Here is a 26414-nt window from a genome sequence, read left to right as displayed (position 1 = left end):
CACAGTCTTGAGTGAAGATTAACATACAAATCCACCATCAAAATTTACGATCAGAAACCTTTTGTTATAAAATGAAGATGCACTGATATTTTGGAAATATTCCACTAAAAACAAAAGTAAAATCATGTTTTAAAAATGCTAATCCTCAGCTACCTGGAACACCCAGCTTTTTAGAAACCCTGCTTTCCCCGGGTGCTGAGTAACAGAACAGTGTGTGCCTTGAGGCACTGGTCTCATTGTATCCATGACATGGGTCATGTCAAACATCATAAATTTCTTTAGGAAGTACAGTCCAATTTGTCAAGCTATTATATTATCTAATTTCTTAATAAATTTGTGACCATGGCTAAATTTTCCCAGTACACACAATATTGTTTTTCCAGAGCAACTAATGAGTTTTTAAGTAGTTAAAGAGAAAAGACAGGGCAAGGAATGAACAAATTATGAGAAAATAAATTACAAAAATGAATATATTGGGATAAACCAAATATGTCAGATTCTTCATTTATCTGTGAAGCCTAAGAATAGTTGGCTGTAAAATAAATAATATTAACAAAAATGCTGTCTTCACAGAGAACTGAGTACACCATATGTTCCCCTGACTTTGGCACTGAGAAGTGTATCAACATATCATGTTGAATTTCTCTGTCTGAATTCTAACCACCTACTCATATCCTGACATTTATCAACTTGAAATTAATAACACCCTAAGCTAAAGACGTACCTAAAAATAAAAAAATAAAAACACACATTTCAATACAAATGTGGGTGGATTCTCAATGAAGCCAGAACTCCCAATAGTAAAGTAGGAGTAACAGAAACGCAAAAAACCAGAACCTGAGGCTTGTTCCTGCATCCCCCCCAAGCCCATACACACCCCCAAGAGAAAGCAAGCTTCTCAGCTCCAGAGTCCCCTCCACAGTCCACAAGGGAGGGAAACCGTGTGAGGGTCTCCATGAGGGGCCAGGGAAATGGGGCACTGCACCCCCCTGCTCAGGCGTAAACGCAGATCATAGAAGGCAAATATCTACATTAAGGAAAAAATTTATATGGAAGTAACCTGACTCTCAATTTAAGAAAAAAGAGATAAAAATTCATTGTTTGATAAAAATTGTATGTCAGCATTTCAAGACACACACACACACATACACAGACAGAAAAAGAGAAAAAATGTAATATCGTCTCATTTAAATAGCATATGCCCAAAAGTAATTATGGAGATTAATCTGCCACAAAATGACCGTATGGTGACAGGGGATTTCTCAGTTAAAAATGGGCGGATTGCAGAATTCCTGCTCTTCCGTGACACACTAGCTCAGCGAATGAGGAATCCAAGTTTACTGTTTTCCTCTCGTTTTGGCTTACGTAAGTATGTACAACCGCCCAATGAAAAATGAAAGCTGCCTGTGTCAAAGATTATGTCTTCACCATGGTATTTTAGTTTTAAAATACATCCATGACCAGATAAAAGGTCTGTACAGAAACTGACATGGCACTTACGGAGCCATATTTTAAAATTGGTACCTACAGTTACATTGCTTTTAATAATACGGCCTCTCCTTAGTACCCTGACACAAGGGAAAAATCATGAAGAGATCCAGTTCGTCTTGAATTCACCACGAGCAAGGAAACGGAGGAGCGGGAACTATGGGCTGACTAAATATTCTGGGTCCCGGGCCGTGGTTTCACGCCGGTGTGCCAACAGTGATTTTCTTTTGTAACTTAGGGACGCATCAGCTTCTAGTATGTTTTTCCTGCTTCCTCAACTTTTATTATGTCACAAGCAACTAACCATTTCCTTGCCCCTTCTCCCTCTTCCCCACAGTGTTCTTTCTGACAGAGTTAAAGTGTCACATCACAACCCAATATTGATTTCCCATCTGTCCCTGTCAGCTGGCATTGTCCCTCATGAGGGCTGTATCTGCTGTGTTGCTGCTGGGGAAGCCCTTGACCACTGGTTTGATGTGACCCCTTCCACAGAACTACACCCTAATTTGACTGAAAGAACCAAGTAGAGAAAAGATACTAAAGAAGCCCTCGCATTATTCAGAAACTTCAGCCAGCCTGAGAATAAAAGATATGTCATCTCAAAAACAGCAAGCAGATAGGAGATAAATCACCAGCAAGTAGCTGCTTGTAATCGCTCCCACTTTCTGCCTCTGTGTTTTCAGATAAATTGTAACCAAGGATATTGACATAGCTTTGTTTTTTGAGAAAATAGCAATGAGATAATATCCAAACAATAAAGGTAGAGAAAAAGACAATCTTTTCATTTGAGCTATGTCACAGTGTTATACAAGTGAAGTCTGACATTGCTCATCTCTTCGAATTGTCAGAGTGTGGAAGACTATCCTAGATAACATAAAAATTCTAGATTTTCCTGTTAACAGGAAAGCAATGCTGAACATATTCTATCATTCATTGCGGATTGACCTCAGTTCTGGGAAACCTGATTCCTGATGAAGCCTAAGGTGCCTGTCCTTGCCACTGGCTTGATTCAGGGCCGAGGCTGCACACTAACAAGCCGCCCCAGGATTCTCGTGCAAGGTGGGCTTATAAACATCCTTAACGTATCCATAGCACCTTTTGTTGTCCTAGATAGAAGAGCTTTATAAAACCCACTTAATTCACCAAGCTTCGTACACTTGGAAGGGCAGGCATATTTACAGCCCTACATGTGGCTAACCGGCAAGCAGCCAGGTGTGTGACTTAATAGAATCCAGGTTTTAACAGCCTAGTTTTTGAACTTTTACATACCCACAGAAAGGCAAGGGCGAGGTGAAGAATCTCTGAGTCCTGGGCAAAGTCTCAGAATTGTGAGTTAGGTTAAGAATGCTCACAGCAAAGAAGGATGTCATTGCCAACACCCAGAACAACTCTGGCTATCTCTGCTTGTGCAAGGGTTTAGATCCAATTAGGAGAGGATCCCCCCACCTCCGTGCTTTGGCGAGAGGTTCAAAATCACTTGGCAAAAGCCTCTGTGTGGCATGCCGAATGAAATTTATAGAATTCATAGCAAGAAGTAGGTTTGAGGCTGGCCGGGCATGGCTCAGCAGGTGAGCATGGACCTAGGACGCAGGAGATTGTGGTTCGATTCCCAGTCAGGACACATGCAAGGGTTGCCGGCTTGATCCCCAGTCAGGGGCATGCAGGAGGCAGCCGATCAAATGACTCATCACTGATGTTTCTATCTCTCCCTCTCCCTCTCCCTTCCTCTCTCTGAACTCAATAAAGATATATTTTTTAAAAAAGTAGGTTTGATATTTTAAAATATCATTAATATATTTTTAAATAAAACCCCACACTGCACCAGTGTTCACATCCCCTGAGGATGTGAAGCACTTTGGGAAGTGTGTAACCTCTTTCAGGCTCACACTGAGACAAAAACATCATTCTTGGAATCATTTTGCTTACTGGGGAAACCTGGATGCCAGTTACGGAAGAGGGCAAAGATCTTTGTGAATAAAGCAGTTTTCCAACAGAAACCGCACTGTCAGAAACACTGCGAGCAGAGGCACAAATGATATGAGCCTGAAGAGTTTGTCCCTGGACATGGGTTTTCCCTCAGTGAACGCAAAAGGTACAGGGTCGCGGGGAGATGGTGAGTGTCTGCCTCGTGTAATAGGAACTTACACTGACTTGCTCGTGCAGCTGAGCAACCTTGGCACAAATCTTCCCACTTCTCTCAGCCTCAGTTTCCTCATATGTAAACAAGAATAATATCTGCTCTCATGCGGTTGTTGAAAATGCTAAATGAAATGAATGTTTGTAAAGTGCCTATTAGGATTCCAATAAATCACAAAATGTATTTTTTGTCATTTCTTCCATGTTCCTCATGTAACCCAAGCCCACTGAACCCTTTTAGGCCTGGAAAGAACATTGCTATGGGGTGTAATACTGGGCATCCCACATTCCCAGGTGACAGAGCCTTGCAATAAATGAGGACATAGAGGAAGAAATAGTTGCTATGGGAAGGTGGGTCAAGGAGCATTGGTCCCCACCCATTCTCCTCCCTCCTCCTAGGGCAGTAGTGAGATAATGCCCTCCTCCCAGGGCATTATTGCTAGCACTTTTTCTTCAATGGGTAGAGCTCTAGGAAGCAAATTTGAGCTCAATTTAAAGACTATCAAAATGATTACAGCTGTCTGACAATAGGACACGGCTTTTAGTAAAAAGTAAACCTTTAGTACTGGAGGTGGGATTTTCCTACCACTTGAGGTATTCAAGTAAATGGTGAATGTAATACATCTTTAAACTTATTAAATGCACTATGCTTTCACATGCACTACCTCATTAAGTCCTCCAGATAAACCTATGAATTTGATATTTGTATCCCATTTTACAGATGAGGCCAACAGTGCTTAAGTAATTGACCATATCCTGGTGGATGACCGGCTCTGAGGGCTGGCGCAGAGTGATATCATAGGCAGTACTTAACATGAATCAGTCATAGCAACTCTATATATGACTGATACTATGCAGGGATATTCTAGAGTGTAGACTAGGTGGATATATGGCAAGATGACAACCAGGAGAGCCCACTCAATCCCAGAATCCTGCCATTCCAATTTCTAGAATTATGATCTTTTCTTAAATAGACTTAGTCTGATTTTAAAACTCCTATATAAGAGATAGCACTATTAAGGTTTTTGTTCTTTTTTTGTGAAGTTTTACTTAAATCAATGCAGCAGAAAAGCTAGAACATCAGTTAAATCTTTCCTAGGCTGAATTTATTGATGCTTAGTATTTGCCAGGCAAAACCTAAGTACATAACATAAACCTGCCACGTAGAGTTCTCACAACAACCCTGTGGGATTAGTACTGTTATTTTTCTCTTGCTTATGAAGAAACTGAGGCAGAAAGAACTGAAATAGTTTTCTGAAGGACACACAATTAGGAAGAGTAGAACTGAGAATCAAAACCAGGTGAATTTAACCCCAGAATATGCAATCTTGATCACTACACTAGATGGTAGGGTGGGCAAATGTAGGTTTACAGTTGTTCATATGAAAATAGTACAATAATTAATAAATTAAGACAAGAATAAACTCTGTGCTTGGCATACTCACAACTGTAAACCTACTTCTGCCTCACCATTTGTAGTATTATAATTCATTTTAAGTAAGATAAATTTTAGAGTTATAATAATGATAAAAGTCACAACTGAGAACATGAATGTGTGAATAAACACGGTTGGTGAAGAATTTTTAGCCAATTCAAAATCAGCTTTTTCATATAAATTTTATCCGAGGCTAATACTACTTTTTACTTAAAGCCTTCACCTTTTGCATTGTTTAAAATTGTTAGCACGTGCCATATTAATTAGAACATAAAATGTAAAAATAATGCCATTCTGAAACACTTTTCAATATTTAAGCCTGGAACAGAAAAAAATTATTTATCTTTCTATTTTCATTTTCATTGGCTCACAGGAAAAATAAAATTGGATTAACAATTTAATCTTCTCATCCCATCCTCAATTAGAAATTTGAAGCACTCCGGTCATTTGTTATAAAAATAATTTAAAAATAAGGATGCAGCATATTTTTATGCATAATATTTAAATTATGTATAATATTTAAATTATATGTTATAGATCATTTGTTGTAAAAATAATTTAAAAGAACGCAGCATACTTTTGTGTGTAATATTTAAATTATGTGTAATATTTAAATTATGTTATAATTTAGGTCTGTATTATGGACAATTAAGAAAGAGGGCTAGAGAGAAAAAGAAAACAAAGAAAGACACACAAGACATGAGGAGAGGAGACAGACAGATGCAGATAAACTAAGGGAAAAACCTAGTGAAATGTAAGTGAATAGTAAAGAAAAATTACACCCATCCACACCCCATGGATATGCCTCCTTAGGAAAGAGACACGGGAAGTTGATACCTAATGGGTGTACAGCAAATGATTCAGAGTAAAGGATTCATTAATGAGGAAGTAAACCCAGGGTATAGATTTTCATTACAGTACTTCATATTCCCATTTTATGGATTTCTCGTCTTTCAAAGCTTTCACCACTCCCAGCACAACCTATTGACATTTAGCAGTTAGACCACAGGGAGTTAAAGAGAAGTTGATATTCATTAAAAATGAACATGATCAGGTCATTATCATAACCAATGATCAGGTAAATTTACACGAGTATTGTAAGTGATCAGTTAGGATCTCTTACTCAGATAATTAGCCTTCAAAGAGGGTACTAAACAGAATTATAACTCCTCAATTTTACAGCCGCCCATTTTCCACCACAAAACAGTTTGGTTGTTAGATCTCCATTGGTCTCATGAACAATCATTTTCAAGTATTAAAAAGACACAAAAACTCTATCTTTTTGTACTTCAAAATCCATTGCTCTTCTACATAAATCAGACTAAATTACCCTTATTTGCTCTAGCTGGTGTGCACCAGACAGCAAGCCTCCTCAGTACCTGTTGTTTATCCAGACGCATCCTCTTGGCGGCATTTCTACTCTCACTTTCACAGGCTGAAGCCAAGATACTCTCTGCAACTGCTGAAGTAAGGTGAGAAGGAATAGGTCGAGACTAAAAAAAAAAGAGAGAGAGAGAAACATGAAAAAATTATCAACGGTATCATTCACTGGCCAATGCTATTCTCAGAAGAGCTCAGAGGATATCCATTTATTTCAACTCAACTTATTTGAATAAAAAGAGGAAATGGAAATTGCATAGATGAAAAATGAAAGCTAGTTAGAGGTTAAAGCTCTAGTTGCTACACAGATCCATTCTTCATTCCTCTAACTCCGCTGTCATGAGTATTTAGTCTGGGCCATTAGGCTGGAGTTTGAACAGGCAGTGGAAACAAATGCTGACTGGTTTTGCAAATAAAACAAGTTCTATAGTTCTTTTATAACACATGACAAAACAAAAAAACAAGCGACAGTGCTGCAACAGAGTTGGGCAAAACTTGACAGACACTCAGACCATGTCAAACAATATTAATATGAAATACTATAAAGAACTACAATCTAAGTTGTGACAACTGATACGATTAAATCCTTTCAAATACTTCAATTTAAATACAAACTGAAAAGCCAGTAGTTAATACAACAAAAATTTTGATGTTTTAGATGTGAGATGTATTGTGTGCCTACATGTTTTATTTATAAGATGAGCTAATATTAATTTTAGGTACATGTTAAAAATCCATCTTCTGTGTAGCCCACATAGAAATTAACCCCCCCGACTAAACTCCTAATTAATTAAAAATTATTTCCATCTCTTCTTATCATTTGTGATAATCAGAAAAGTTTTCCATTCTCTTTTCCCATAATTACATACAAAATCATCTCACTGAGAGATGAAGTACTTAATGATATTGAACAGTTTTTTAATCAAGATAAGCAAATGAAAGATAAGAAATAACATGAAAATTAAACCAGATGAGATAGTGAAATATGAAATTACAAAATAAAAGGTCCTTTGGGAATCTAGCATATATAGCGGCGTGCCGCCTTAGGGTTTTCAGTCTCAATCTAAAATATTACAGATGCCATTTGTTAGAGGCCTCTGAACTAATAGAGACCTGCCCTTTATTTTTTTCTGGTAAATGAATGACTATGAGCATAACTTTATGGTACTTAATTCATTTGGCTAACTCTGGAGTGTAAAATGTGCTGTAACAAACTGAATCCTGGGTTTTATGTCTCAAACAATATTCTAGAACAGCTAACTTCAGACCAGTTTTTAACAGACACCCCTCAGTGGCATTTGTCTGGAGGAGGAGGAGAGCAGGCTCTGGAAGTGACTTCTGCAGCTGCCTCAAAGCTGCCCCCAAAGCAAGCTCGGTGGGGTACAGGCCCCATCTGCTAACCCTGTGAGACGCCTGAACTGACGGCGAGACAGCTCTGACAAGAAAGCATGAGGATATTTTGAATGTCATTTTTGCAAAAGAGAGAGAAGAGAGACTCTGAGGTGGCAGGGAAAATGCAGGAGCAGCGTTTTGAGAAGGAAATTAGAAAGCTAGGACCGCGTGCCGGGAAGAGAGGGGACGGCTAAATGAGGTAAATCTAAAAGAAACTGCCATAAAGATATAAATCTCATTCTGTTTCTTGATTTCATTCTGTCCTTCAATAAGTATGAATAAGATAGTTTAGCCCAGAATAAGAAATATATTAAGCTACAAAATCAGTGTCTCATTAAAAGATAGCCACACCATGGCTTAAAAAATGTAACCTAAACCACATGGGACTTAGGTACACAATGTTGTCCTTTTTTGACTGAATTATGTTTTGAAGCAAAGGTATTGTGGGAAAATTGGAATAAGAAGATTCCATTATAAAAAAAAGAAAACTATATACTTGATTGTAGCTAGCATTGTTCAGATATAAGTGCACATTCACACCTTTATAAACTATATTATTAGACCCTTCATCTGGTTCTAGGGACTAAATTAAGAGACTGTACATAGAATAATTATTGATAGCACATGAAACTCAAAGAGATGTAGTTCTGTTCATTAACTTTATTTTCCTCTTTTTATTGGTTATCTCCATTCAAAATTAGGAATAATTTTGAAACTATATATAAATATATACTATGCAATTTTTAGACTGATTAAATTGAATAATAAACAGATTCCTTAAATGCATAAAAAATTCATTGAACAGAGAGAATACAAGGTAATATATCCTTTCAATTAAAATCAGTGGCATTTCTTCTCAAATTCTGTTTTAATTTTTAAAAATAAAATGGAAAATGACTTTTACTAGAACAGTACAACTTGTTATACATGATAATTTATATAATTCTCCTTTCAGAGAAAAATGATAGAGTTGGGCCTTTCCCAGATATATTAAATTGGTCTTCTCAAAAACTAGAATAATGTCCATGCTGAGTGGACTTAGATATTTTTAAAGGTTACTGGATAACCTAATATGTCAAGATTTTATTAAAAAATCAACTTCGAGATAATTGGAAAGAATGCACTATTGCTTTAAGTGGAGAAAATAAGTAGAAGCAAAGATATATGATGAGCCATTGCCAGTAGGTAAATCGTATAATTTTGAAAATAGAGTTGTTCTGAGTTTACTATAGAATTATAATTTAGTGACTGTAAATAGCTATAGAAATCATTCAGAACAAGTTTCTTAAAGTTTGAAGAAATTGCAACCCGAACAGATAAAGTAATTTGTCAAAGGACAAATTGAGCTAGATATAGAACCCGTTTAATGTCTCCCAGTTCTCAACTCTTTCACTCTCTTTACATAATTTGTCATTAATAATATAAAATATCCAAGAAAAAATCCTGACATACAAACGTTTGTGCTTAACTAAAAAATAAGCCAACCAAATATAGCCCTTTAACTATTATAATCATAACAACTGATTCAAGCTCATTGAAGAGAAGGGAAAAAATGAATTTTTAAAAATCTGTATTATAGTTCAAAGAATATATATTTTCAAAGAATTTATTATATCTCAAATATATAATAAAATATGTACTTCCAAGTAGAAAACCAGAACCATAATTTAATCTTAAAATAAATATTAATAACTAACTTATATTGAGTGCTTAGGATGTGCAGGCATTAATACAAAAAGCTTAGATTCATTATATAATTTAGTCTTCCAAACAACCCTTGAGAAAATTACTTATATATTATTCATATTTTAGAAAAAAAATAAATTGAAGTTATGAGAGATTATGTAATTTGACCAAGATCACACAACTGTTTGTGGAAACACCTGGACTGGTATCTACATCTGATGATAAATTGGGACTAATCCCTAGTAAAGAATTACATATTCTCATTTTACAAGCAGGGCTTTGGTGAGCTTAAATAAAGCTAGAGCTCTTACATACTACACATTCCTGGGGAGGAATCCATTTACAGCAAAACCCATTTCACACTTAAGCAAAGAATATACTAAGATCTTTAATTCCTCTTTTTAAAGTGATTGAAATCCTAATATATCTCATTATTAATTCTTTAACCACCCCCCCCCCCCCCACTAACAGCACAAAGATAATATCTAACTTATCTAAGTTCTGCCACATGTTTCAACCCGATGCAATCTAAATTCACAGGATTTTCATGTTGGAACAACCGAAAGTGGCAAGAAATTACTGTCCATGAGACATAATAAAGCTGAACTTCGTACCCAAAGTGAGAAAGGCCAGTGGAGAGGCTCTTTACCCCTGGGGAGGCAATCCTGCTAAAAATCCCCCAGGGCCTAATATCGATGAGCTAATAATCAATGCCAGTGCTCCTCAGTGCACACGGAGCTCAGCTAGGCTGCACCCGTTAGAAGACACTAAATATGAAAGTCTTATTGATATTTTCCTCCATAGTTTGGCTTTTATATATATTTTTATAGCTCAAAAGTACTTACTAAGGAAATTAATCTTTTTTCCTTCTTTGAAAAACAATTTTATCACAGAGAACTTTAAAACTATTATTTAGTCTGAGTTCTGAGAACCATCTTCATGGGAACTCTCCTTTCCTTCACCACATTTGATTAGTAGAGAGCTTATTCTAAGTATCACTGCTTTAGGTCTCCTGGCAGACAATTAGCAAAATGTGTTAAGGGCTATAGACATGGATTCCTCCAGAGACGAGAGCTAAAGATACCCTTACAGCAGTAAGAGTGGCCATAGAACACAGAAGCTTCCAGGTAATAACTTGAGATAAAAAAATATTTTGCCAAAAAAATCAAATGCAAAGAATTCAAAAGATAATTTATGAAAACAATACTTCTCCTGGTTGAATAGAGCTGAGTAAATATGCTATTTATTAATATGTATATTTCAATATGTATATCTTAATATATCTTAATATACATATTAGATTTTTAAATTATTCAAAATGTATATAATCTTACACTCTATATGACTTATACCTAGATTGAGAAGATTTGATACCGATTTCTTTCCCAGGATATAATTATAATGCTAAGCACCCCTCACTAATTGTCACTTCTTAATTAACTGTCATTCTCAACTGGAATGTGCTGATCTTTTCCCAGCACTGTTCTTATCATAATAATGATCTAGACCCAAATCAGGGTGGCTGTTACATTAAACATATGGCTAAACTGTCACATGGTGCTTTTGGAGTTCAAAAAATTCACACTTTAATTGGGACTTCAGATGTGATTGCTGTTGGCACAATGTAAATGTGTGTTTCCTTATATGTGCATGTAGATCTGACCACCACACCAACAAACTCTTCCAGTTTTTGGTCTTAAAACTACAAACTAAACAATGTTCGAGTCCTCTGAACTACTGCTGTATATTTAAGATGCTTTAGGATTTTTAAAATTATAAAAATGTACAAAGAAATTTAAAAAATGTAAGATTCTGTTCACGGGTCAATGTGGCAACACCCTCTAGACTCCAGTATTTCAGTATAGCTTAATCAAGTATTAGACAAGGCCAGGTTGGGAGCAACAGTGACACACACCCAAGGTTATAAGTAGAATGAGCTCTTTCAAAATAATTAGAGCAAAAGATTCAGTAGTCAGAGTTTAGATAGGGCCCTAAATTAAAGTGGTTTCTTCTAATCTTGATATTTTCTAAAAATATATAATTTAAGAATCCCGTAGCTTAGATGATATGCATATCTTATTTCCCCAAAATGGTATACCTGCACCTAAAGGCATAACTGTTACAGGCTGTGTAGAAAGGGATCCTAAGGAATCCCTTTGATTAACTAGGTAGCGTCGTTTGTACACATCAGTGGAATAAAGTAACTGTTTAGCAACTAAGTCAGACTGACCTGGATATTATTGTGTAATCAACCACTTGCAATCTGTCTGACCACTTTTGCTATTTAATCTTTCTGAGCCTCACTCACCCTGCCAAGTATCATTATCTCTATTTTTTCGTACGGGGCAAAACTGAGGTTGTCCGTCAGTAAATTCTGAATAGAAAAAATAATCTCTATATCATGGGGCTGTTGTTAGAATTACTTCTGTGAAGTAATATACATAAAATCACTGATAGCTTCACTTATTTATTCAACAAACATATTTAATGAGTACTTTCTATGTGTCAGGAACAGTGCCAAGTCCAAAGACACGGAGATAAGCAATACTGTCTCTGCCATCAGGGAGTTTACTTTACAAGCTAGTACAATGCCGATCATGTAGGGTATAATACAAATCCAATAAAGTGTGTTTGTTATAGACTCTCAACTCTTGGCAATTCTGAAATCCTAATATTGTGTAAACAGAAAGATTTTCACAAACTTGGAGCAAACTCAGTTGGCATAAAAAATGACGTGGAGAATACTTACAGTCTTTCTTTTTCCTACTTCCTGTGCATATTCATATGTTTTGTGGCAGAAATAATACATTTGTATATGAGATGTTTTCCTAGACCCCACTGTGAGTGTTATGTAATAAACAGAATATATACTCTAGCATGTTTCTGAAATCTGAAAAGTTCTGAATTCTGAACCATAGATGATCCAAGATTTCAGATAAGGGTGGTGAATGTGGGTTAACATAAGTCAACTGTCCTTACCTCATCCTGGATGGTTTTGGTGAAAATTCTAAGCAAAAGCATCTCAATGACCTGACTCTAGCCACATGATTTAGGATTAGATAATCATAGGAATTCATCTCTTCATTCCCAGTGACTGAACCAAAAGATGGATATATGATCCAAAAAAGGGCCAATCCAAGTCCTTTCATGGGAACCAGAACCTGAAGCTGGAAGACTTGGATTATAAATTTTAAGAATAGAAGCTAAGAGCTGCTGATGGCAACATGTCCCAATAGGCAGCAAGGACCCATCTGAGAAGTAAGCCAGTACACAAGAGAAGCCTTGTTAAGAAATGGGAGAGAATCAAACCCCTGATATTTGAGCCCATGGACCCAGCTATATGTGAGCCATTGGAATTTCCAGTTTCTGGAGAGAATTCTCAACTAATTCAAAAGGAATTTAAAAGTGTGTTTTTAACAAAAATGCTAATTAACTTGGGTTGAGGGTTTGATTATAAATATTTTACTATCAAGTGATGCTCTGTGCTTTGGCCTTAATTTTAAAACATTATTGGCCTTTAATAATGATCTTTCACAAATACATGGGGAATTATAGATGACACTTAGGTATACTTATATACTTATATAGTCTTATAGTTGACATTTAGAAGTCCAGTTTAGCTAATGCTGTATGACAATAACTCAGATCAAAATAAGATAAATGAAATTATCAACCACAATGACATGTTTTCATTTAAATAAGTGACCACTTATTTAAATCTCCATTAGGAATCACCTTTCAATTCTGAAAATAAGTGACTGTATATACTTATAATTATTGTGGATAATGGCATCTTTTTCCCTAATAGTTTACATGTGAAACCAAAAACTATACAAAATTATATTCATACATTTAATATCAGTACCTATTCACACTAATTGCCAAATAGATGAAAATATTTTTTAAATAGTGTTTCAAGAGTTAAAAAGAGAGTTAAAATGAAATGTTATATAACTATTTTGTTTAGAGGAAAAAAACTCCCAAGAGATTTAAAATATATTAGGCTAAATTTTCAGTCAGCATTAGCTTTTAAATTCAAATGCCAATTGCAGAATACTGTGAAGCACATAGTACACAATAAAAATTAGCTTATCTCCCAACTAATTTCTACCACAAAGTAACACATTAGTAAATATTCATCCACTCACTCATCTTTCATTCAATGATTTTAATTCAATTGAATTGAACATGTATTGAGCAGCTTCCATGAGCAACTAACTGCGCTATACACAACATTGTGGGTGATACAGATATGCACAAATTAAGCAGCATAGTACTCAAGAAATATGACTTTGTATTAGGGAGCTAAGGCCCATATATAAGGAACAGTAATATAAGACAGGATAAAATAAAACTACAAAAGAGGTACCACAATTAAAATTTGCACACAGAAGAGAGAGAGATTTAAGGCTGCTCTTAGCTAGAAGTGAGGGTTAAGTAGATAAAGACATAATTGATTCAGTTCTCCAAGTAGTTCAACAGATAAAGACAGCGAGGGTTTCCCAGTGAAGGAAACTGTGGAATGAAATTTCAGATTAAATTGCATTTTATCATGTTCCTCAGATACCACGTACTGCAGTAGGTAGGCATTTTTACATTGTCACTTCAAGTGCTCCTGGTTTTCATGTGTAAGATAAGTGCCATTTGTTTACATGTTTTCCATAAATAAATTAAAGCTCAGGTTTACAGGGTCCACAAGTAACAACTGGCAAAGCACAGATAAAAACCACCATAAAGTCGGGGAGATTTCCTTCAGATTTCCTCACCAATACCGCTCATTTTCCAAGGTCTCCCTCTGGGCTCAGTTTCCTGCTTCTTAAAGGACCCCTTCATCCATCCAGGGCCGGCCTGGGCGTGGGAACTTCAGTAGCCGTCTGAAGTCTCTCTCTCTCCCTCGCTCTGGAAGTAGCTTTGGCTGTACATTGACTTGTAGATTAAAAGTAGCTTCTCTAAAAATTTTGAAGGCCTTTTTCTTAGTACTTTGAAGATTGTCTCTTACACGTGTTTTTGAGGACAAGAAGTGTGTTCATCCTGTTCTTCTGTTTTCAATAATCTCTCGTTTCTTCCTGGTGACATTGAAGGGCGTCTTGGGTCTGTGGTTTTTACTGTGATATACATAGGTATGGATTTGTTTCTATGTATACTGCTCAGGACTGGCCTATTTCTCTGTTCCCAGGATTCAATGGTCTTCTGAATTCTAAAATATTGTCCCTCCTCCTTTGTTTAAATGCTGTCCTTCCTCTTAAGTTCTCCTCTGGAATGCCTCTTAGCCATGTCCTGGTCATTCTCTTCTCCGGCTTAACTATTTTTTCATATTTCCCTTCTCTTTTTTTCTGTAATTCCCATAGTTTTGTGTTTATGGATTTTCTCTTTGCCTGAATCTTCTACTTAAGCCACCTAAGGAAGGTTTTAATTTCAATGCTTACAATGCCTATTTTATTTCTCAGAGTTGTAAGTAGATGTTTTAATTCCCCTTTAATAGAGAAGTAGCCCTCCCAGGGTACGAGCTTTATATACAGTGTTCGGTTCGTAGTCCTGCCTAGTCACAAACCAAACTCCATGTCTCCTGAACTTGAGTGGGTGTTGAGACCCCACTTTCCCACCTTCCCGTCTGCTACCCTATCAACTTACGGGTTTACAGGTACAGCTATGAGTTTTCTATTAATGTCATGGCCTGGGAATTTCCTTTTCTTTCTTTTGAGCTTAGCAAGGTATTTTTAAAAATATTTTACTTAGAATTTGTATTTAATTGTAGAGGAAAGGGGTGTGTGTGGGGGGGGGGCACTCCTTTAATTTGAAAAAAGGCCCCAAATTTTATAATTCTCAGGCACAAATCCTAGTTCTGTGTCTACCTAGGAATAGGTGGTAGGGAGGGAGCAGGAGATGGAACCGCGTTTAAAGCATTATTCAGAAACATAGGTATGAGTTAGACAAGGCTAGGACTGTAAGCCCTTAATCTGACAGGGGAGTAGACAGGAAGGTAGAAAAAGTAGGGTCTGACTACCCAGCAAAGGAAGAATAAATAGATTTCAATGAGGGGTAGGATGCAAGCTGTAAGCGTAATGAACAGTCAGATCTCATTCCGAGGTCACGAACACTGGTGTAAACGACAGCAGCGGTGCTAGTGCCAGAAACAGGCAAGTCAAGAGGGATTTGCCAGTGACTTGGTGGATAAGGTGGACCGTCGGTGAAGGGAATGGGTGATGCGGAATATAGAGACTTCGGTGAAGATACAACAGCACATTTGTCAAATGTCTGGCTCACATGTGGAATGAAACGCCAAAGCTTTGTAGATGACGGGGATTCTGCTTGGAGAGTAGGGTAGACAGGGGCAGGCCTCTGCAGCTGTGGACAGGGTCCTTGCGGTGCATGGCCAAGCCCAGAATCTTAGGAGGTGCCCAAAAGAAAAAGAAAAAGAAAAAAAGAGGAGGGATGGAAACAAGAGTCTCAACAGAATGGGGCCGGTTTAGCTGAGGGTGCAGTCCTTGGATGCGGTGCAAATGCAGTGATGTGATCTTCCTAGGAACCAACTCAACCTGGGGAGAACCAACCAGAATTTTGATGGAGGGGTGATCAAGAGAGCCAGAGACGATGGGTTTGATCTGTGACTGTAAAGTGCTCTTTCAAAGAACTCAGCAAAGAAAGATGGGCTCAGATTGTGAAAGAGGAGGAGTTATGAATGAGCTTAAACATTTCCTTGGACTCTGGAAACTTTTTGTCTTTTTCACAGAAGAGGAGAAACTTTCTTCTCATTGAAGAAGAAAAACTGAAAATGTGGGAGAGCTGGGATGGCTGACGGAGCAACGTCCTAAATAATACTGGCTGCACAGGCTCATCAAGTTTTAATCAAGATCTTGCATGAAGGACCGGCTATGCTTCTGATCAAATTTTTAGTTTAAAGATGCGCTCTAATTCATTTTTTATGGTATCTCTATTTGGTAAAGAAGGAATAGCAAATGTCACTGTCGCTTTTGCAATGCTTCTCATATCAGGAAAGCTGTGAATTAAAAACAAATTCTGATCCCTCTTACTCTGGGCTGCATTAGACCAGTAGAAGCGATAGATGTAATTAGTCAAATTCTCTTAAAAATGTGCTATTTCCTAAGCATTAAAGACTTCTTTTCTGATGAAAGAACTGTAAGATCAGAAGGTCAGATATCAAAAGTACTGAAAAGGGTATTATAGGATATAATTAAAAACACATACTAAGAATTTAGAAGGTGGCACGAAAGTATGGTGTTTCCATAATTAGATTACTTACATATTTGTTTTTAAAATTTCTAACTCAGTTTTCCCCTAAAATAGATATCAGAGCCACCAAGGAAATATGCACACTGAAATAAATTAAGCAAAAAGATAATTGGGACCTTAGAAAGACTTTGACTCTGAACTTGCTGATGGCAAGGTACAAAAATGAACATACAAAGTTACACTAAGGATTAGTGATGAGAAAACATAAAAGCACTCTTTCCTCAGGAGAAATAATTTTTTCTCTTGCTTTACCTTCTAGAAGAAGTTTCTGAAATAAAGTCTTTGTAGTGGACATTAAGTAACCTAGTGGACAATGTCCTTGGCAAAATTTTACCAAAAAAAAATTGCATGAGACTTATTGCTTCAAATACATAATATTAAAATGCCAGTAAATAGGTCATTTTTCAAGAGGCTGAGTTTTCTGAATTCAAATATCTAGGATATTTGATCTAAATTGGTTACAGTAGCAAAATCTGAGATATAGGAGGAATGAAGGACTGAGAGTCTAAGAAACTATCTTCTCTAAATATTTTCATTTGAGTTTTGTAAAAATGCATTAAACCTCTGCAGCATGGTGAGTCTCTAACAACGCAAACTCAGAAAACAAAAAGAGAAATCATATCACATAACAGATGATACTCAGGTGCAGGCCAACCCCACCTTTTTCATAAAGCTTTGTCTCTATGATCTTATCTATTATAGGTGCTCTTGAAGTTAAGATCAGGACACCTTGAAGAAACATTTCTTTTCTGGAACAATCAACAAATATTCTTCAAAAAAGTAGGTGAAGTAGTTTGCCAAAGCCACACAATAGAATCAATAACAATTTGATATATTTGTCTACGGATTAAGTTAATGGCTGTTTAACTCATTGGATTTTTTAAATCTAATGAAAACTAAGACAGTACTCTGGATCAAACTTATTAGATTTATTTCACAAAACATGCCCTTTTATATTCAACACTGAGGATTCTATCATTTGAGATGTTTGCTAACAATGTATTGTTAAAAATGTGAAAAATGTGTAGAAAAGTATCATAATACAGTTATTATACTTCATGTACTATAGAAAATATAGTGATGACAGAAATTTTGGCTGCTTAAGCAATCAAGATCTGTGGGGTCTGGATAATTCCAGTTAAATAAAAATGTATAAATATGTACTCTAATTATTGTAGGCAGTTAATTAAAAGTATTTGTGTTGAAATGTAAATTCTTGAGGGATAATGTAGAATAATTAAACATGAATAGATTTTGTATTAATGACAGCAGAAAATTAGTCAAAGTGAATGCCAAGATTCTCAAGTATGTTACTAAAATATTGTGTGATAAAGCACTTCTATGGGAATATGTCTTTGAATTTCTTAATCAAAGTCAGCAGGAAACATACAATTCAATATTTCACTCTACTTAAGGAGTCTCCTGGCTTAGACATCCCAAATAACTGGAAAAGCTAAGTTTATTGAATGCCCCTTTCATTTTATAATACAGAATCCCCTACCAAATAATCCTAAACCATTGTAAAAATATATTAAAAACTTCTTTAGGTTGCCTTGTTGATGTGTTGAGTATTGTACAATACTTTGCATGTAAAAACAATCACATATTGAAAATGATACATTTTTTCATGTCTACCTACACTAAACACAACAGAAAAAACATTTTTTGTTTAATGTCTCAATTTTTTAAAATACCCATTGATAGTATATTAAATTTAAAAATTATGATGACAAAAGTATTCATGTACGATATTTAGCTGTGATCACTATCTGTCCTACTCATGCCTTTTCCTATCTGTTCCAGATAATGACAACTATTCAAAGTGGCGCATAATCCTCCCCAAGCTCCATGACAATGAAGTGATACATAAGACAAGTCAAAGTTCCAACTGTCAACTAGATGGCAGATTTAATCTGTTATTTCCAGTAGTGCATTACTGAGTAATGTACAAAAAATGGGCTAAACTTCAATATCAATTTTCATCCATGTTGTTCATTTAACATTTAATCATATTAGGCCTTGTATTACTGCTTAAGCATTTCACTTCCTGCAACTTGTCAACTCAATGAATCACAATAATCAGGGAATATGTTATATTTTCCTAATTAACAGGTCAGACATCTCTTCTATTTCTCCTTATTAAGTTGTATAATGTTATGTGCATTATGCATCTATTAAATAAAGAATGAGTGAAAATTATTAAATTTAAATTTAGTAGCATTCCTCTACAGCATAAGATTAGTTTATAAAACCACTTGACTTTGAAGTAGTGAACTTTGTCTTCTGTGCACAGCACGAGGTTTACAACAAACAGATGTCCACTGAAGTAAATAAATACAATCAATGAGAAAAACCCACTGATGTCTCAAATATGCATCAGAGAAATTAAGAATTCTACATGACAATGATTTTCCTCTCTAAATAATGATTAATGAAAAACGATCACCATGAAAAATAAATTTTACCAAAAAGAAGAATCTCTAAACATTAAAAGATTAGGAAGAAAGGGTAATGCCAGATGCTATTAAAATAAGAAATATTGATATATAATATTATCATCTTTATTGTTACTGAAAAAGTAAAGTATATTTTGTACTTCGTACTCTGAATAAGACACAGTTTTAGTTGGAATTTCACAACAACTGCTTAGTTGTCCTGAACCAGATCAGATGTCAGTGCCAGGATTCTGGGCGTTTACACCTGTTTAGATTTCCTTTTTGTCTGTCACCTCTCTCCTCCTGGGTAGGTGATAATTTTTTAATAATTTTGTAATGAGAAAAATAGCTTTATTTGTATATCTCCTTGTCTCTTATATCATCTCTATTGTCGTAATTCAGTTTGATCAGACACAGCTACGCCATTTTTATTTTAAAATGACTTGTGTACCACAGCCTTGGATTTCCATGTAGCTTCTGAGAAATAAGCAATTACTTAAAGAGAGGGTTCTCTGCTTGTATAATGGAAACATTCTGGGAAGCTTTTCTCAAATGACGAATTAAATATTTGATTGATAATATTTTCAGAGTTAAGATTTATTTAGTGATTACTGTGTGACAGAAATGGGTCACGGATCTTTACATGTGACAGTTTATATAATTCCCATAGCTTTATAAATTAGGAATTGGTATCATCTCAGAGGTGTCTGAGCACAGGCGGTTGAAGTGACTTGCCCGAGTCACACAGCCGCAGTGGGGTGGGTCTGGAACTCCCAGCCAGGCTCCTGGGGACCAAACCTTGTGCTCTTCACCATCTAGGCGGACGACTGCCTCTCTATAAGAACAGTCATTTTTCTTTTCAAAAAATATCAATGATATTTTTACAAGCCAATGTAGAAAAATCGATAGTAGACAGTGGATTTGTTACCTTTGTCATTTCATTCACTCCTGAAAAATGATTTCTCAAATATGACATCCTCTGAAACCTCTCCTGTCCACACCAACTCCTAGCCCATCACATGGAATAAATGAGAGGCACAGATCACAGACACTAACTGTCTTGGCTTTTATGGAGCCAAGAGAGAAAAAAAAAAAAAAATGGTTTCAGAAAATTTCCAATGATTTCTGCTCACATACATAAAAAAATTAAAAAAATACCTTGTAAATGTATGCACTATTTATAGGTTTCCAATTAGAGAGCAAGGTGAATTAGAATCAAGTTTAAAAAAAACACACACATCGCTATCTGATTTCCACCTGTAAGTAATTTAACATCAGTATAATCTCAGCCACCTAAAAAGCCCAGCTGAATCTACAAGCTCCTGTTTCCATCCGCAGGCACACGGATATAAGGAGTGCAACAAAGCTTCTTCACTTGAGGAGTCTCACCCCCTGATCTGTCTTTTCGAGGCTTGCTCTCTGCTAACCGCTGGCATGAAAACGGTGTTCCTTAGCTGGCCCCATGCAGGTGCTGTGATTCCACAGAAAGCCAGGCTCACATGCCCGCTAACGCAGCACCCGGTGCTTCATCACACTTGGTGCACCCCACGTCCACGTTAGCAGCAGGGGGAGCAAACACCGAGAGGCTGGTTCGCAGGGGCTTTCACTGAGAGCACCCCCTTTCCTATGACATGACAGCAGGCGGGCCTGCGGGCGCCGCTCGCGCCGAGTCCCTCTGAGTGAACCAAGGGGATGAATGCTCAGGAAGGGGGAAGGAGAAAGGGAACAGACAAGCAAACAAGCCCTCTGACCTGACGTTATGGAAAAAGAAAAAGAAAAAGACGCTAAGATGAAAAAATAAATAGTGTCATGGTTTACATGGGGGATTTTGATGGAATCTAGGGCTGTGTTTTCATTCAAAACTCACCATCTCAAAACCACTTCTTTTCATCCGCCTGCAGGACTTGAGGTAAGTGCGTATGCGCTTTCTGGCACGCTCTTGGTACTCAGGGAATTGTCGCCTGCATGAGTCAATGATAGCCTGGATCTTTTCTTTGGGCTGCTTAGAGATTGGGACCATTCGGTCCAAGTTTTCATCTACAAACAGCCTGACAAACATCTGTTGGCAAGAGGGAGACAGAGGAGAAGGGTTTGGAGGGCTGCTCTCTGCTGTTCCTAGCGTCCTGTCTTGATTACTGATAGGAAAATACTCTTTTTTCTTTTTTTCTTTTTCTGGTTTATTCACTGGAGAACTTTGCAATGGAAAGCCAGAAATTTTAAGCAAAACACCCTTTAAAGACTTTCTAAGTGGTTGGATAAAAAGAGAGAGAGAGAAAGAGAAAGAGAGAGAGAAAGGCAGACAGACACAGACAGACAGAAAAGTATAGACTATCGTGTAGAAAAAAATCAGGAGGTAACAGTAGACTGCGACAATTAAGCACCCCATAAAATTCTCTGTTGAAGAGAAACATGACTGCTACATGGCTACACTGCACAATGTACTAAGCTCTGAAAACAAACGACTGACTCCCTTGTCATGCATAATTAGATAAGCTGGGAAAGCAAAAGAAATAACTGATGACGGGCGTACTCTTCGGAGAAATAAGCTGAGGCCCCCTTCATCCACTAGGGAAACATGCATACTCACACAACACAACTCCAGTTTTCAGCTGACATTTGGCTTTAAAATTCTAAACAAAACACAGCAATTCTGGTGTCTGCTTGGCAAAGAGTGTTTCATGTACTTTTTAAATCCTTCTGTAAATTAAACAAACATGTCTCTAAAATATCCACATTTACCAACAAGCAACAACATGAAAGTGAAGTGGTAACAATTAAGCCGCACCGGGAGTGTGGCAGGACTCACATTAAAAGCTTTCAGCCGCTCTGCCTCCACACCATCTGTCTCGTTAACTTTCTCAGCATCGTCATGGTCGTCGTGGTCATCTTCATCTTCATCTCCCCTGTTCAGAGACAGGTCCTCGGCCCCTCTGTCTACACTCTCATTTTTGCCAGAGTCGTAGCTTGAGTAGCTATGTGCAGGAGACTGAAAGGAAAGGAGGAAATTGCTGTTTTTAAATTCATTGCACGAAATTCATTTTGTTTTATTTTTTATTTCAACTGTTTCTTAAAGAAAGTCTTGTTTAAAAGAGTCGATAATTCTAGAGCTGTGGCTATTCTAATTTAAATCAAAATTAATTAAGAGTGAATTTAAATTTCATTTCCTCAGTCACATCAGTCACATTTCAAGTGCTCGATAGCCACATGGGACATTTCCATCACTGCACAGAGTTTTTATTGAATTGAGCTTTTTGAGGGCAATTACTGTTTCCACTCAATATCCCTGTTCCATAGAAAAGAAAAGGAAAACCAACCTGTAATCAACTTTGCAAGGGAATCAATGAATCACATGTTTTCCGAAATGGAAATGACCTCAGAGCCTAGTCAGTCTAACTGCATTAGTCTTCTTTAAACGGAAAAGGAAACTGAGGGGTGGACATGTTTAATTGACTTGCCCAACAGGGATTAAACAAAGTATTATTGAGACTAGGTTTGTTATTTGTATGACAACATGCTTTAAAATTAGTTTATAAATTGTCTGTGAGTCTTAAGATGGCATCTACTTTTGGTTTGGAAAAAAGGAACCAGGATTTCTCCTAATCATCTGTCGAGGTTAGTGTTTCCTAATGTGTAAGAGATGGGAAATGCCAACCAAGACAATTTCCACAAGCTGATAATTGTCTCCAAGACCAGCCATGGGTCCTGCTGTGGTACCTCCTACTTCTCTGTCAGCCCAGCATCTTTTCCTTTCAGAAACAGGCCCTGCTCTTCGCCGAGTGAAAGTGGCAATCCTAAGGCATCCACCTTCTCTGCCTTATTTGTGTGCGCCTCAACTTCACCTCTAGGTGAAAACAACAACAACAAACCTTGCCTGTAACTGAAATCAAGTTGAATCCAGCAGAACTAAGCAGAACGGAAACTGTCCTAACAACATCATATGAACATCTAGATTCTACTGTGCTTGAAATTCACCCAAACACTCTTCAGATGTACGATGAAATGCATCTTCCACCCTCACCCCCCCTTGTATTTTGATTAAATCTGGGTTTTAGTCACTTGTAGTTGAGTCTATAGTGGTACAGAAATCAATCATTACAAGGCCAGGGAAATGACACAGAGTTGACACAGAGTAATTTAGATACATAGGTGATTCCAGATAAATAACAATATCTGTCAACAGCAGCAGTTATTCTCATATCTATCCACAAAGTAAAATCCTTCTGAAAGACCTTGACAATGAGAAATTTTAAATCAATGGTGTTTGAAAATGCCTCCGTGAAATGATAACATATGTGTAAGCATGCTTTAAGGATCACACTAATTTAACTGTATAATAAGAGAAGAAAAAAATTAAACTAGAATAAATAACTGACCTTAAAAGTGAAGTTAAAATTTAAAAACCAGCATATTTTTACAGCTCAAACCATTAAGAAGGTAAAATTACCTAATAGAACACAAGGCAAATATTCCATAAGTTTGAAGAATACACCATATAGAATATGTTTTTCAATGGCAACATGCAATATTTGGAAAATTTTATAATGTACATTTATAATACACATAATCTGAATTCAAATATGCCAAGCTAATTTATTCTCTCTACACACCCTGTGATACACACAAACCGGCCATCTGCTGCAAATGGAATCACTCGGAACCACAAAGGACGTGTAGTCCTAGTCACTTAGGGTAAAAAGAAAGCCCATTCTGAATGGATTTGAGAATATTCAGGATTTAAATCTAAAGCATAACCAATGCTTTTACCCTCTACAATATAAACTGAAATTGTAAAAACTCTGAATTCTGTTTCTCAGGTAGAGTTTCATTTCTCGCCTCTCTCACTATGGAAGATCTAACCAGCTTTCAAGGCCAATCAGATTAAGTTCAGTTTCCACAAAGACCCCTATTTCTGCCTCTGTCTACCTTCAATCTTTTGCTAAACTGTGAACTCACAATAAATATACTATGGCATCTGACACAGATTTAAACACCTCTGTTGCTCTCTACTTACTGCATTTTCCTTCAAGCTAGACTGAGACAGGCATCAATGCAGAACCTTCCACATTTCCCCTCACACCTTCCAGGATATTCTCTCTAGAAATTTGGCATTCAAGATTAGTTTCCCTTTACTACAAAATTATTTGGTCTTAAAAAAATAAGAGAATGGCCTTGGCTGGTGTGGCTCAGTTGGTTTGTCATCATCCCGTACACTGAAAGGTTGCCAGTTCGATTCCCCGTCAGGGCACATGATCGGGTTGCAGTCCGATCCCCAGTTGGGGCGTGCAGGAGGCAGCCGATCAATATTACACTCTCACATAGATTTTTCTCTCTCTCTCTCCCTTCCTCTCTAAAAAAATCAATTAAAAAAATTTTTTTAAAAGAGAATAAAGATAAGCCATAGGCTGAGAGAAAAGATTTGCTAAAGACACATCTGATAAAGGACTGTTATCCAATATTTTGTTATCCAAATATACAAAGAACACTAAAAACTCAACAAGAAAACAAACAACAAAATTTAAAAATGTACCAAAGACCTTAAGAGATACCTTACAAAGAATATATACAGATAGCAAATATGCATATGAAAAGATGCTCCCCATCCTAAATCATCAGAGAAAAGCAAATTAAAACAACCATGAGATAAGATATCACTGCAGACCTATTAGGGTGGCCAAGATCTGGAACACTGACACCACCAAAAGGGGGTCAGGATGTGTGGCAGCAGGAACTCTCATTGCTGATGGGAATGCACAATGGTACAACTGCTTTGAAAGACAGTTTGGCTTTTTCTTTCAAAAGTAAACATATTCTTACCATACAATCCAAGGAGTTAAAAACTTATGTCTATGCAAAAACCTGTACACACAGACATTTATAACCAAAACTTGGAAGCAACCAAGATGTGTTTCAGTAAGTAAATGGATAAATGAACTGTGGTACATCCAGGTAATGGAATATTATTCAACACTGAAAACATGATGAGCTATTAAGCTATGAAAAGATATAAAGGAACCATAAATTTACTAAGTGAAAGGAGTCAATCTGAAAAGACAACATAATGCATGATTCCAACTCCATGACATTACAGAAAAGGCAAAACGATGGACAGTAAAAAATAAGTGGTTGCTGAATGTGGGTGTCAAAGAGGAATAAATAGGCAAAGTACAATGAAAATACTGTGTGATATGTGATATGACAATGAAGGACCCATGTCATTGTACATTTGTCTAAACCCAAAATGTACGCCATGATACGTTAACCTTAATGTACATTATGGACTTTGGGTAATTATAATTTGTTGATGTAGATTTATCAATTGCAACAAATGTACCATCCTGTGAGGGATGTTGATCATAGGGGAGGCTATGAAGGTGAGGGGGTATATGGGAAATCTCTGTACCTTCCTATTTTGATGTTAACTTAAAAATTGCTCTAAAAACAAACTCCTTTAAAAAATGGGGAAATGTGGGTATTGAGGTGATAATAAAAACTCAAGCAACAAAAATTACGATAGGCCTCCTAATAACCCACATAAAGAATGGCAGCCATTGCCCATAAACCTGCCTTAAGAACTTTGGATGACCATACCCTAGGAAGCCTTCATTTCAGGAGCAATTTTTTTATATTCAAAGTATGAATCTAAAAAGTCCAAAGCAGATTTTAAAAATATACAAAAATATTAAAGATTCACAACTTAGGCCCTATGGAAGGTGCATATTTGTTTATCCTTAAAACACAATGTGTTGGTTTATGGGGATACGGGAAAATTTTTGCCTTAGTTATATATTCCATTTGTTCCTCTTGAGGTAACATGTGGCCTTCCTTAGCAAAGACCTTCCTGAAAATACATTTGCACTTCCCTTTATCACATTTTCCCACCCTTATTTAATTGCGTCACTGGGCCTAGAAAAATCCCCACAAGGAGGCAGTTCAATCTATTTGCACACTCTGTGGTCAGAGCAGTGCCACAGTGCTTGAGCTGCGGTGCGGCTGGGGCTGGGGCTGGGGGTGAATGTCTGATATACAGCCAAAAGAAATAAAAAACAAAACTTTCATTATTTTTCATTATGCCCTAAGTAAGAGAAGAACCACATAAATTCAGTGCCAGGCATCCATGCTTTCATACCTTCTGCATGTACCTGTGAGAGCACTGACCATGAAGGACTGTGCAAGTCAGCTTACATGTCCGTCTCCCACAGAGACTTTCATCT

At 36.8% G+C, this 26414-nt stretch overlaps 1 protein-coding gene across 11 annotated transcripts in view; it reads right to left on the bottom strand.

The window, feature by feature from the left end:
- The window catches only part of NOL4 (nucleolar protein 4), a 244283-nt gene that overhangs the window by 55427 nt on the left and 162442 nt on the right, over positions 1-26414 (bottom strand). For 6 of the 11 annotated variants that reach the window (XM_081149210.1, XM_081149209.1, XM_081149216.1 and 3 more), the window contains 2 exons: positions 22010-22189; positions 6439-6552 (listed from right to left, as the gene is read on the bottom strand). In XM_081149210.1, the coding sequence (XP_081005336.1) occupies positions 6439-6552; positions 22010-22189 (294 nt within the window). Of the gene's footprint in view, positions 1-6438; positions 6553-21070; positions 21263-22009; positions 22190-26414 lie in introns of all 11 variants that reach the window. The other 5 variants (XM_081149207.1, XM_081149211.1, XM_081149213.1 and 2 more) reach the window with 1 other exon arrangement.

This window comes from Miniopterus schreibersii, assembly GCF_964146895.1.
Source record: "Miniopterus schreibersii genome assembly, chromosome: 10".
Taxonomy (NCBI): domain Eukaryota; kingdom Metazoa; phylum Chordata; class Mammalia; order Chiroptera; family Miniopteridae; genus Miniopterus; species Miniopterus schreibersii.
The sequence above is the reverse complement of the archived record's forward strand: the minus strand, read 5'-3'. Positions and strand labels throughout refer to the sequence as shown.